This window comes from Rhagoletis pomonella, unplaced genomic scaffold, assembly GCF_013731165.1.
Source record: "Rhagoletis pomonella isolate Grant_MI unplaced genomic scaffold, Rhpom_1.0 Rhpom_scaffold_00005, whole genome shotgun sequence".
Lineage (NCBI taxonomy): Eukaryota > Metazoa > Arthropoda > Insecta > Diptera > Tephritidae > Rhagoletis > Rhagoletis pomonella.
Genome location: NW_023458559.1, coordinates 82471267 through 82486267, shown reverse-complemented (window position 1 = coordinate 82486267; position 15001 = coordinate 82471267). Strand labels below are relative to the sequence as shown.

At 33.8% G+C, this 15001-nt stretch overlaps 1 protein-coding gene across 3 annotated transcripts in view; it reads left to right on the top strand.

Moving 5' to 3' along the window:
• LOC118739711 (ecdysone-induced protein 75B, isoforms C/D) overlaps nt 1-11653 on the top strand; it is a 39609-nt gene extending 27956 nt beyond the window's left edge. For 2 of the 3 annotated variants that reach the window (XM_036471222.1, XM_036471223.1), the window contains 2 exons: nt 2249-2487; nt 7968-11653. In XM_036471222.1, coding sequence (XP_036327115.1) covers nt 2249-2487; nt 7968-10508 — 2780 coding nt within the window. In that variant the 3' untranslated portion in view covers nt 10509-11653. The remainder of the gene's footprint in view (nt 1-2248; nt 2488-7967) is intronic. The other variant, XM_036471220.1, reaches the window with a different exon arrangement.
• The last annotated feature ends 3348 nt before the right edge of the window (nt 11654-15001 follow it).

Sequence of the window (15001 nt, the reverse complement as noted above, 5' to 3'; positions counted from 1 at the left end):
TCAAATAGGCTTCTTCTCCTCTATATTTCACTTTTGTTGAAATTTTGTTCGCTGGTATTTAAGTCTGTCGTGTTACTTTAGAGGAAAAGTGGTACACACATAGCAGATGAATTAGTTTGAGGAATTAGATATCTACGTACTTACATACATATGTACAAATTTCTATAATTTTATATTGAATGCATCCCTTGCAAAATTAAATCTTAACTACGGCTGCGGATAAATTTATTTCCAGAGCCATCGTTCCGCAGCAAGCAATTGCGGAACTTCGAATGCGATCCTAAAAACCTTTTATGCATATGTAATGGCGTTTTCTATTCTCGAAAAAATGTCACCTTCTCATATGGCAACGTTATCAGAGTGCAAAGTTTTAAAGAAGGAGCACGCAATATGCATGCGAAGATGCAGATGCAGAGAAACTTGACAGACCTGTCGCAGGGCAGAATAAATGCAACATTATTGCGAGAAAAGAAAATGCTATAAATACTTACATACATATTTGTATGCATTTGAGACTCAATAGAATAAATATCACAATAAAAAATATGTATAAACTTATTTGCACATCTCTTCTTTGCTGGAAAGGATGCAGAAATGGCAGTAAGCCCTTCGGTTGTGAGCCGTTTTCACATCAATTACTTAGTCAACTAATAGAAAAAGGGCTATGATCAACATTGCTTAACTAATGAATGGACATTGGTTAACTACAGTCAGCCATTAGTAAATTTTTACTGTACTTTAAAAGTATTTGGTTAACATTAACCTTTTAGTTAGCCAATGACTATCAAAAAGTTGTGTATAATATTCATAACGATATCTACCAATGTTGTCTTATAAGAAGAAAAATTTTCTTGTTTTAAAACAATCACTCGTTGATCAAAATAAGGAACATGAGCAGTAACGCTTAATGATAGACTTATCCTCTGTGTTACATTGTAGTATCAAACTTGTTGTATTTTTTATTTATTACTGTCTTTTGTTCAATATGGAAGGCCTAGTTGAAAGCTTCAAAGTAGTTTTTTGTGTATGGAAATGTTTATTGAAGTTTTTCTACTTTATAAAATTGAAGTTTCCAGAGCAACTCAAATCCAAATAAAAGTAAAACAAAAAATAAATAGATGAAAATATGTTCAGGCTGCCTCTCAGTGCTTTTACCTTCAATTTTTTGTATCATGGTAATATGTGTGTACCCATATTTATATGAATGTTATTCATTTATACATATTTGTATATATTTTTAATTTTCTAAAAACATACATAATATAATATAATGTACACAATATACATATATTATACAAGACTTATATGACCTTTAATAAATCAATTTTACAGAAAATTCACGAATATTTCATATCTCATTAAGTTATTTATTTATATTTCCTCCCGTAACAATTTCCCTTTTCGCTATGCATACTTAAGTAATAATCCTATATGAATTTTTTTTATTTCATAGACCGCGACCCCTTCTCCCACTCTTTACTATGGTTTTCCACTATCGGTTGCTCTTGTTTATTAATTTGCTTTCGTTACTTCTCGTTGGAGAAATGAAAGTGTCTATGGTAAAAGTTTGCTCACCAGTAGAGGTGAAATCGGTTGTTAGACTGGCTACTATAGTACTCGTAGTTATGTTCTCATTTCACTTTAATAGTATTTAAGCCAAGTAAGAGAGAGTGATTTAAAAAAAACACTGCAACAGAAAGTAAAACTTAAAATTTACCATATTTAAAATTAGCAAAACGGCATTTCAGGAAGTTAGTTGAATCAGTTTTTCATTTGCACTTTGTTCATGATACAGGCATATTCCACTTCTTAAACATGCATATAGTACCTAGATATTTATTCAAACAAATCTACACAGGTTTATAGACGACGAAAGTTTAATATTTTTGAACGTTGACTTTCGATATTTAATTGAATGAATTTGGTTTCACACTCCGAGATGCAGTAGGGGAGTGAATAAAGCAGGCGCAATAAGCATTGGGCATAACTTATGCATGCACATATCGTCGTTTAAAGTCAAAATGGTAAAGGCTTGAGCCAAGAGCTTGGGTGAGCAAATCCAATTTTTGGCAGCCAATGTCGGTTACGCGGTTTTGCAGAATGACGATACGCGGCTTTGTACTTTGAACGACGGTATATGTATGCATATACATATATATAAGTAAATTTGTATATTAAGGAGTTTTGTTTATTAAATAGTAATATGTCTGTCACACTAAAAACCCGATTTGATTTCTTTTGCTTGCAGCGGTCCGATTCGGTCGAGTACCAAAGCGTGAGAAAGCGCGAATATTAGCTGCCATGCAGCAAAGCACACAAAATCGTGGCCAACAACGCGCTCTTGCAGGGGAGCTGGATGATCAACCACGACTGATAGCTGCTGTCCTACGCGCTCATCTGGAAACTTGCGAGTTTACAAAAGAAAAAGTTGCTGCCATGAGACAAAGGGCGAGAGAGTGTCCCTCTTATTCAATGCCAACGCTACTGGTAAGTGTTAATATGTATTCATTTAAATAATATAGTATTCTTAACGCGTTTTGGTTAGTTTTAACAGGTAGTTTTCATTATTTCATAAAATTAGCTTACCCGGGTGAAAAAAGCAGATGACTTATAAAAATTAAAATATTGCTATGAAAAGTTCCTAAATGAATGTATAAAACAGGTAGACCCTCCGAAGAAAATTTCATAATTTTATTTTTTTTTTCGTTAAAAAAAGAGGGTTTAGTTTCGACTCTTGACTAATAAATTGCGTTCACTAAAAAATTCGCTTTTTTAAGAAAATCTTTCATAATCAAATCTCTATCGATTAATTAAAATGAAAAACTTTATTTTATGAGAAATCTGTTGGAATTTATTAAAGATAATTTATTTTTAATCTTCCATGGTTAGTAATTCATAGTAGGTGTAAAAGCCGCCGTAGACACGTGCATATGCAAGTATGTATATACATATGTCCCCTTTTGGTCAGCTGATTAAGTCAAGTGACATTTTGACTAGTTTTGGCTATTTTTATTTCGTTTATTTAATGTTTATATTTTTTTATAAAAGTTTAGCACCTTAACTAGCCAGCGCCACATAAATTCACATTTCAAATTTTGCAAAATTTGCACTTTAACCTACTGCATACCCAAGATTTTTCTAAAAATTCTAAATAAAAAGTTTAAAAGTTTTGGGTGCAAATGTTAAAGTTTGTGGAATTTTCATAATTTTTGTACGAAGTTTGAAATGTGAATTTATACGGCGCAGGTTAGGTAAAGTGCCAAACTTGTATAAAAAAAATATAAACAATAAATAAACAAAAGAAAAATAGCCAAAACTAGTCAAAACTGTCACTTGACTTAATCAGCTGACCACAAGTGTATGTACATATATTGAACTGCGATCTACCATTCGGTAGATCCTGGTTTGATAACAGGCCAACACAGTTGTCATATTTTTATTGAATATATAACCTAATAAAAATAAAAATAATTTCTACTTTTATTTTTTTATTTTATTAATTAGACTTAAAAGGCTTAAAAAAAATCCATAGTTATTTCTTTTTGTATCTAAGTATGTATGTACATACGCATGAGCATATTTGTATTAAATAACAGTTCGTAACATTTTTATGCAAAGTTCTGTCGATTAAAAACTCCGCAAGAAAATTGTCTGTTTATTCCAAATATATGTATGTATGTACCAATATAAGAAGCTAAACAAACAATATCTACACAGAAAGAGATAAAAAGGTCTACCAAATATTCATCATTCAAATTTATACAACAAAGCATTCAACAAAGTCAGCAAATATAATAAAATTAAACAACAACATGACATATCGTCATAACAGCAATAATATAACAATAACAAAAAAGACCGCACATGTCTAGAAGGTAGAATAAGAGCGCAGAAATAACCTTGTGGCAAGGTTTTTTAACCTTGAATTTGACTCTCGACGAGAATAGAATAAAAAACAAGCGCCGATGAGAAAAAAAATAAAAACAGAGAAATATTGTTTTGAAAAAGCTTTTGCAAAAATCACATTAAATGAAATCAAATGCCAGCTCTCTTACTCAGGCGAAATACATACATACATATGTATGTATGTAGATACACTGAAAGCAAATTTAGAGTATGCCTGTACATACTACATTCATAGATACATACTAAATAGGACCAAGTATGTAGGTATGTACAATCATACGTACGTACGCATAAGAATTATCTTATAAGCGTTGTTCTCATACTATTGCTTGCACCACATGCCATTATACATACATACATACATATGTACATAGGCTGGCAACTTAGTTGACTAACTTAGTTAACTAATAATCCATTACAAAATTTGTCATTTCCATATCAACGCAAATAAATGCGCGTTTGCTCCAGACGACAGACGTCATAATGACATCAACACGAACAAATCAGCAGTATGAAAACACAAAACAACTACACATAAAATTAAATACACGCGCGCAAATGCTGAAATATAAACCGATTCGAAAAAACCCGAAACAGAATAAAAGCTTGGCGCACATGACCTTGTAAAATACGAGGAAATTATTCGCAGTTCAGTATTTTGCAATTCATCTCCGTCCCCTTTGTCGCGACCATCGTCATTCCATTTTGGTGTGTCTGTCGTTCAGGCGTTAGTATGTCTGCTTGCTAATAATAATACAATACATACAATTCTTATAAACATAAAGATGTGCACTTATGTACATATGTACATTAGACCGCACCACCTAACATGCCCCCTCCCCCCGCCACCGAGTCCAAAATATTTTTGCAAAGCAATTTACATTTTTCGGATGCACCTGCATTTGGCAATAAAATTTTTTTTTAAATAGGTCTACTGGAATAATCTTAATACTTCCTTAGCAAAGGTTAAATGGTTTATGGTGAGCTTTAGTATAACAAGAACTGAGATCTGGTGGGTGGTGGTAAATACCAGAACTGGGTATTTCGGGACAATGAACTTTCGAATACAAATATCTGTCTTCTCGCGGCACCAATGTGGACCCAAAGAAATGATGGAAAATGTAAAAAAGGCGACCACTACGTTCGGCATGGGCAGCGCTGGCAGAACTTCATAAGCAAGTGTAAAAGTTCTGCTTTAGACTTAAAGCTAAGCTCAGTTAGTCTGTACTTAATTTTCGTAACTTAATTTAATTTAATATTTTGGCCAACCTGTTATATGAGAGACTGTGTTGGCGGTTAGTTAAAACTTAACTTACCGTAAGAAACTTAAGAAACTGTAGGTTTTTGCGGCCTTGTGGAAATTGAGAGCAGAGAGAGAATAAGGCTTGCCAGATTTTCGTTTTTGCATTTCTCAAAAACAAAATATTTCCGCTTCAGGCTTAGATAGATAGATGATTTGTTACGGTAAGTTAAATTAAGTTAAGTTTAGTCTAGACTAGAAGTTAAGTTCAGTCTGAGCGTTTAGGGGTGCATGGCGAACTTTTTATTTCTGGTACGGTCTAATGTACATTCATACATACAAACTACATATGAACGTTTAGCTATATTTTAGCAACTTGTATTTCGGCTATTTTCTTTTTCGTTTGCGCAATTTATTATAAGCAGAAGGCTTGCAAATAAGTATGTATGTATGTATGTATGCATGTACACGTGTAAATAAAAATGTTCTGTGGAGTTAGGGATTATATATGTACATACATACATAAATACACATACATCTGTATGCACCTTTTAAAATACTAGAAACCTTTCGCTGCTAATCATTCTTAACAAATTTTCTGAGTAAATTAAAAAATTTGATAGAAAACACCTATGTATATATACTATGTATATGTATGTATGTATGTATGTATGTATGTATGTATATTCAATTAGTATGCGTAAAGAACTAACTACCCTGCAGCAATTCAGACTCACCCTAGGTTAGCCCTCAGATAGTCCCTATTGTTACCAGCACTAGTCCCTCATAATTCCCCTGCCAATGGTTTCAACTGCCATTTTTAGCATTGGCGTGTCATTGGAAAAGGACCGGTCCAATCAACACTGACCGTCAGATAGTCCTGGACTAGTCCAATTTTGGAGATTTTTTTCGTTGGAGTAAGATTGCGTTCTGCACTTCGCAGATGCTTTTTCATAATTCGGAAACACAAAAAAAAATAAATTTTATCATTTTATAACCATGTTGCTTCTGCCGGCATTTGAACCCGGACCCTTCTGAAAACTAACAAATAGTGGCAAGCATCTCTGCGCACTGAGTTACAGCCAGTGTGTTCAAATGTTCACTTTGCATCAAGGCCAGACCAAGCGATTGGGACATTTACAGGGTGGTGTTCTTTAATTTTTTTTTATTGAATTTCAAGACAACATCACCCTGTCACTGCCAAACTGTACTTTTCGTCTATCTCTAGGCCGGTTCCTTGGGGACTGGTCGAAGGCTGACATTTTCGATGCAAGCAAATGTCCAATTCTGACCAGTCAAATTTTAACCAGTGAAGTACTAGTCCTTTACGTAAAATTGGCCGCCTTATTGCTGCAGGGTAGTTTTCACAATAGCCCATTCGATTTTACGATTAGCTTCGTTCGGATGTGCTTGGCTTCGCCATTGAATCCATCAAGTTAAGTTTGATAATGATGCGATGAACGCTGGCATTGGCATTGACATACACGAATAAATGAATGCGCTTAGGTTGTTTTTGTGTACACGAACATAGACTCACAAATATTTATTTTACTAAGAACATTTATGTCCCTACATACATACATACATACATATGTATATGTATACCACAAATAGTATATTTTAAGTGCTGTGAAATACTAAATATGTTTGGTGAAGCTTTGAATTTTTGCGATAACAACAATCTACCTAACTTAATAAAGTTCAAGTTCAAGATCGATTTGCATGTTTCCGTTTGAGTGCCTAGGTTTCTGTTCCAAATAAAGGGGGGCACATGTATGCATTCATATTTAGGTTGCTTCTAAAAAGCAAATTCTGCTTATGACAAACTTTTTCAATGAAATCAATTTATTTAAAGATTTACCCTTTTACGTTAGACATTAAATGTTATTTAAAAAAATCAAATCATCTGTAGCAAGCAAGTTTATTTGTTCTCCTAGGTACTCCCTTTATTCTATGTATGTATGTATATACATATGTATGTATGTACGTAAGTAAGTATACGCGGCTTTCTTGCACTGATTGAGGTACAGTGTGTACCTTTGTATGTATGTATATATGTATGTACATACGCAGTAGATTCTCGCAGTCCCCTCGTGAAGGTAAAACCTTGAACTCTAGTTCGTCGACCTTGACTAGAATATCAGAATAAAGCATCACGCACACGCGAAACTTAATTATAGGCACACACGCGCAACCAGCGAGCTTCGCTTTGTTTTCATTCTTAGTTGTAAAAGCCAAATAAGTTTTCTCTATGCTCTTTACTTTATGCATACATTCGTACATAGATAAACCTATATATATATATATGTATGTATATATGTACCCCACTATGGATCTCATACTTTTTTGCGCCATTTCATAGATTTAGTTTACTAGGAAATATAAGCTTTGACTTCTCTTTTCTAAAGCAACAAGCAAAAGCTCTTAAAAATTGTTCTCATGTTGGAATACAAAAGTACATACATACATACATATATACAATTAAACCTACACAGATATGTAAAGCCGGCGCATGTGCTAAAATACACTGGTGTTTCTTTGTAGTTATCGATTCGAATATTTTGTTAACGGTGAATATCACAACCTTTGTGAAAAATATGACCTTCACTGGGACCTTAACATTGTAGATATGAAAGTTAAATGCAAACACATACATACATATGTACCTACATACATATACACATACCTACATGTACTAAGAAATATGATTAACAAAGCTTTTTTCGTTTACGGATTTTTCTAATGTATACGAGTACTTCTTCTGATATTGGAATATTTCGCGATTCATAATTTTAATAAATATTCTCTTTTACTTTTATAGGCTTGCCCGCTGAATCCCGCTCCAGAGTTGCAGTCAGAGCAAGAGTTTTCTCAGCGCTTTGCTCATGTAATACGTGGCGTTATCGACTTCGCCGGTATGATACCAGGTTTTCAACTCCTCACCCAGGATGATAAATTCACTTTGCTCAAAGCCGGTCTATTCGATGCACTTTTTGTGCGTCTGATTTGCATGTTTGATTCTTCTATCAATAGTATAATTTGCTTGAATGGGCAGGTAATGCGTCGCGATGCAATACAGAACGGTGCTAATGCCCGATTTTTGGTGGATTCAACATTCAATTTCGCCGAACGCATGAATTCAATGAATTTGTCAGATGCGGAAATCGGGCTGTTTTGTGCAATAGTTTTGATAACGCCCGATCGACCTGGACTACGCAACATTGAATTGATCGAAAAGATGTATAGCCGATTGAAGGGTTGCTTGCAAAAAGTCATAAGCCAGAACCGCGCTGATCAACCAGATTTCATGGCAAAATTGTTAGATACAATGCCTGATTTGCGAACATTAAGCACTCTTCATACTGAGAAACTAGTTGTATTTCGTACGGAACATAAAGAACTATTACGCCAGCAGATGTGGACAATGGACGATGAACAGCCAGCGAATGTAAAGAGTCCTATTATTAACTGGGACGATCCGCGTATGGATGCTGAGGCAAAGAGTCCTCTAGGTTCCGTGTCAAGTACCGAGTCGGCAGACTTAGAATACACCACCTCATCAAGCACGTCAACATCCCACCATCACTCTAATCAACAAGGACCACAAACATCTGCATTAGCTTCGTCAGCACCATTGTTGGCCGCATCATTATCAGGTTCGTGTCCATTGCGCAACAGAGCCAACTCCGGTTCGTCTGGTGATTCTACCGCCGAAATGGACATTGTCGGTTCACATGCACATCTAACCCAGAATGGGTTGACAATCACTCCAATTGTTCGCTCGCATTCCCACCAGCATTTGCATCATCACCTAACTTCTGGTACTACAAATAGATACCGAAAATTAGACTCGCCCACCGACTCAGGTATCGAGTCGGGCAATGAAAAGAACGATTGCGGCATCAAAGCAGTAAGCTCAGGCGGAAGTTCTTCATGTTCCAGTCCGCGTTCTAGTGTTGACGACGCCCTTGACTGCACAGAAACTGCAACAGCAAGTACAAGTCAAGTTACAATATCTGTTTCACCCATACGTTCGCCTCAACCTATCAATCCGACGTCCACCTCTTCATTAGCTGGCCCAGCTAATACGCCAAATGCACTAAAAAGACAAATTGTGGACGATATGCCCGTGTTGAAACGAGTACTGCAAGCGCCTCCTCTCTACGATACCAACTCACTGATGGATGAAGCGTATAAACCACATAAAAAATTTCGAGCACTGCGACATCGCGAATTCGAAACGGCAGATGCAGATCCTAGTTCTACATCCAATGGCTCTAATAGCATCGTTAAAACCAACACAACAAGTATGCAAACTAATATTTCGGTGCAAAGCTTGCAAGCAATCTCACCTCCATCTGCTCAAACCCCGAGTAATGCTCCGAATTCGGTTGTTGTTTCCAAAGCGACTGCACCACCAGCATCATCCCCGCTTTCTAATATCCCATCAGAAAATGCAGGAAGTTGTCATCAGCAAAGTCAGTTGCATATACATTTAACACGTCAAGCGACTACCAATGTTTGCAACAACGGTAATGACAACCAAAATAACAACGGCGCCGTTCAGACACCACAACAATCTACGTTGTCGAGCACTCATTCAGTGTTGGCTAAATCTTTGATGGCTGAACCACGAATGACTCCTGAACAAATTAAGAGATCTGATATAATTCAGAATTACATTATGCGTGATCCAGGATCATCATCAGGAGCTCTGATTCCGAACACGCCAACACACCCCGGTAGCCGTAGTCCAGCACCAATGCAGCATTTATCACCTTTAAATCAGAATTCCTACCACTATAACTCGAGCGTTTCACCATCCTCGAGTAGTTCTCCAGCTTGTTCAAGCACTAATTGTGCTTCGCCCTCAACCACTACAATTGCATTGCCCTCACCACCACCCCCAAGCACAGTAGGCCCAACCGCTACAAGGTGGCACGGCCATTCTGTTATAACTACAACGAGTATCAGCCACCGCCAGCAGTCTGTTTCGCCAAGCGGCAATGGCTCAGCATCATCATCCTCATCAAATGGATGCCAATATTTCCAATCTCCACACTCCACATCTACTTCAATATCTCCTTCCCGACCATCGCCGTCAGCAGTTCACTCCCCTCCACGCCTATTGGAGTTACAAGTTGATATAGCCGACTCACAACAACCACTGAATCTGTCGAAAAAGTCGCCAACACCGCCGCCGACTAAATTGCAGGCATTGGTTGCGGCTGCAACAGCAGCACAAAGATATTCTGCAGTCTCTGCTGATGTCACTGTAACACCGACTAACGCCGAAGCCACTCAAAATGTGACCAATAGTACGCAACAACTGCAGGTCCACAAAGTCATGCTAGAAGCGTAAGCTTAAAATATTTGAGTTAACGAATAAGTTTAATAACTATATATGTATGTATGTAAGTTTTTATGTGAAGAATTCAATGAAGCGCTTTCGTGCGTGCATAAAATATTCGTTGAGATTAATGGCAGGAAAAAGTGAGTCGGAAAATTAAAGACTCGGATTATACTACCAGTAGTATCAACCCTGATACAAATGAATATCAAAGTATGTATGTATGTAGGAGCACTATGTATTACATAAAAGCGCATGTGTGCGCATATGCAAAAGTAATAAAATTAGGTGAAGTTTTCACTATAACAAAAAGAGCGAGACTGAATATTCATAAAAATATGAAAAAAGAAAGAAATATAAAGTAATGATTCAATGGGGCGGTGGTGTTACACGAAGTTTGACGTGAATGAGAACACGACTTGTGGAACAACATAACAAATCAGTTAAGCATATATATTTTCCTTAATACACTTAAAATTAATACATAAAAATTACTGTTAGGATATTAATCTATGTAACTTACGTATTAAAACAAATAAAAACAAAGTATAAGTTTTGAATGAGGACGGAGGAGGACCAAGAAGACGTTCGATACCAATTACAACAATTTCAATAAGAAATGTATGTAAAATAACTTTATATGCAAACACATGCGAGTATATGTATACATTTTGGAGAGGATTGCAGTTGGCATTGATATTATTATTATTATTGCTAATGGTTAATCGAAATCCCATCAAATACCTAATGTATTTTTAAAGCACACAAAAACTGTACAAAATGCATGCAATATAGATTAAAAATAATATCCCTAATAACATGGGAAACAAAGATTATGCTGCAATTCCTTTTAAAGCTTATCTATCTGTAGATTGGAGGCATATAATTTTAAATGTATGACAATGAAATATTTTAAGGATAATTGGCACAACGATAGGATATAATTTGTATATACATATGTACATAAGTGCACTCGTATGCCATTTTATGTTTATATTCTGCATATACATAGATACATACATATGTGTGCTTATTACAGAATGTCAAAACATCATCGTAGTGTGAATAATCCTCAAGAATAAAGCAATGATCTGAAAACAAAATCAACATAACAACATAACAGGCTAAACAGGCCGTTTTCTGAAGTACTTAACCTTTAACTTTAAAACTTTAACTTTATATTTAAAGGTTGGTTAAAAAGTAAATCTATATCTAAAGTAAAGCATTTCTATTATCGATTTTGACGTACATATGTATGTTTCTTGGTGGTAAACCCATTTAAACCGATAATAAAATGCTTTGCTTTAGACACAATCATAAATTTTAATACAACCTTTAGAAATAAAGTGAGCTTTAAAGTTACAGTTTACATCAGAAAACGGCCCGAATAAGTTTTAGATCAGCTTGACGTGTACATACATACATATATATGTAGGTATTTATGCCAAGCTCAGAACAAAAACGACGAATACTACACAAGTAAGAGTAAAAAAAAGCAAACGGTAGCGTTGGTATTTCGCTGTTGCTCTTACTTATGATATTCGTAATGTTTTTTTGTTTTTTATGAGCTCGTCATACTATGTACGCGCAAGTGCATATATTCATTTTTGGGCAAAAGAAGAATTTAGAATTAACTTCGAATTCAAGCAGATTTAAAAAATTTGGCAATAGAAGGAAGAAAAGGATTCTAAAATTACTTACATAACTTATTTTACGATTTCCGAAAAGAAATGTTATTCCGGTTAAAATAATTGTTTGATATTAAAAACTCTGCGAGTTTTTTTTTTAAGGAAAAGTTGATTAATGTTTAATTCTCCCTATTTTGTGTACAGAAAATTATAAATTTAGCTTTGGTAGGCAGTTTTACTTGAAAGACCATTATTTTTTGATGAAATCGTTTTATTGTTCGTTGGTTTGTTTTATCTTTATTAAATAAATTCACTATTTATCTGTTCGCGTGATAAAACTTTTAATATGTTATTTTTTACGATGACTATAATTATTATTGTTTTCTTAATTTCTAATTTAAGAAAACTCTTTATGATTTATGTAAATATTTCATTTTGTACATACTTAATCTATGTATCTGTTGAAGTAGTGAAAATCCCTTAATATAATTTTTTGTGTGTATGTGTCTACAATTTCTGGATGTATTGACCGAAGATGTATTTGATTAAATTATATAATATCAGCTAAGGTTCTTTCATTTCATTAAGATTTTAAGACGAAAATATGAAATTACTATTATAATTATTGTAATTAGTACATACTATATTTGTAGTAGGTATAAAACAAACAAAACTTTTTCAAATATACATAAATAAAAAACAAATATATTTAAATCGTTGTGTTTAATTTATTTGAGTTGAAGCTTAATATGTATATGTTGATTTCTCTTTATTCTGATACATTGATATGCATGATTATGTTGATTTCTGATATTCGAGATCTTTGTTTTGTTTTTTTTTGTTTTTTTTTTTTGTTAAATTAAATGCTGCCTTCATTTTAGTAAAGGGTATTAATTATGTATATGTTGAAAGCTTTAAATGGATTGATACGTTTCTATGATTACACATCAATATATTTATTATATTTATTGATAGCGAAATAAAATTAACGTAGTGTTTAGTTTCAACAGATAACCAAAGATGAAAAATAATTACAATTAACGACCACGGGGTTCTTGTAATGAAATTTGACTAGATTTCTATTGGCTTAATTACTGCTTGAAAATCGCAACAATGTTAATATTACTGCTCTTAAATATATAATTACTCCAAAATAGGGCATACAACAAATAAATAAGTAAATGTGGCGAATCAAATTACAGATCAACACATTTTTCTTAAATCCCTTAGTATTAGTATTTAGGTTTGGGGTATATTTTGTTATACCAATTACAAACACCCAGTCGTTTAGAAATATGGCGCTGCAAAATCGAACAGAATTTAAATTGACTGCGAGTTCCGTCTAATACAAACCCTTCACGGAAAATAAATAGATTTGCTATTTGCGAAATTTATTTTGGCATACATTCCTTTAAAAATATTTGATATCCTGAAGGAGTTTCTAATTTCAGAGGCGACACTACCCCCATAAAGACTATAAATTTCCAAATAAGTAAAAGTATAATTTCGTTAGGCAGGTTCGATTAAAATAAAACTGCATATAAGTTTATCTCGCATTGCAGATATAATTATGTATGTATGTACATAAATACATATGTAAGTAAGTATTTACTTTCATCTTATTACACACATTCATTCAAGCATGTAGTACTTATTATGACAGATCATACGTATTTGTATGTATGTACATTTCTACGTACATATGTTTACCAAGATAAACACGCATTGAACGAAGCTAGGCTAGGCTAGGCTTGAAAGATACCAATTTTTAAGGGCCAATACTCTGCATGTATTTATATTATTTATTAAACATTGAAGGTATAAAGTCCACAGATAATGTTTAATTTGTAAAAATTATAAATCACAATTAATACACATTTACCATTGATTGATACATACTTATGTAGATGAGAGTACATATTTGCAAATATAAGTGTTAGTTTAATAAGAAATAAGGTCCAAAATTGATTGAAAGTCATTAGAGTTTAAAGTTCTTGCAAACGGGATCGGATTGTTAAGCCGGCATCTATGACTGCTACGGATTTGGAAATGTTGGAATGGATCTTAAATTTTTAAAATCTCTTGATAAAGACCTTATAAATTCCACGATTTTAAAGAATACATATAACGAAATCTCATTTGAATGAATGATGCATACACAGATATACATATGTACATATGTATGTATGCATAAAAGAAAGATAAGGTAAGGCATGTAGACACCTGTATATAAAATCTTTTAAAACACGATATAAAATCATTGCATCCATACATACGTATATTATTAAATGTAAATATGCCTATACATACATATTATAAATACCTATTTATAAATTACTGATAAGAATAAAAACTTAATGTTTGTGTAATGTATGGCCTGCCAAAATTGAACGATTGAGAAGAACTTGTGAAAACTTATTCTTGTAGATATCGCATGACAAAGGTTAAAATTATGAAAAAATTAAATTTTAAACACAGCATTATTTATCTATTAAGACGAATTCATATATTTTCGTAACAAAGAATTGAAATCGAAATATTTAAACAACAAAGCATATTATCTGAGTAAATTTTATTAGATTAAAGTTAAAAATTTAATATCTGACGCAAGCAAACTTGAATTCTTTAAAGACAATGGTTATTATAACCCACGAATTGGATTGGAATTAGTACCATTTGTATCTCCAGTGAATGGTATAAATATATTTGCACACATATAAGTGGAGTTTTGTGTCGGGCTGACAAGCAAAGATCAGTCTTATTTCTTAACATACATATTTATTGTGAACATGATTTAAAAATTGTGAATTATAAGATAAGAACAACTTTTTGTTGTAAGAACATAATAAACCAATAAAATTGCATAAAAAAGTCCAA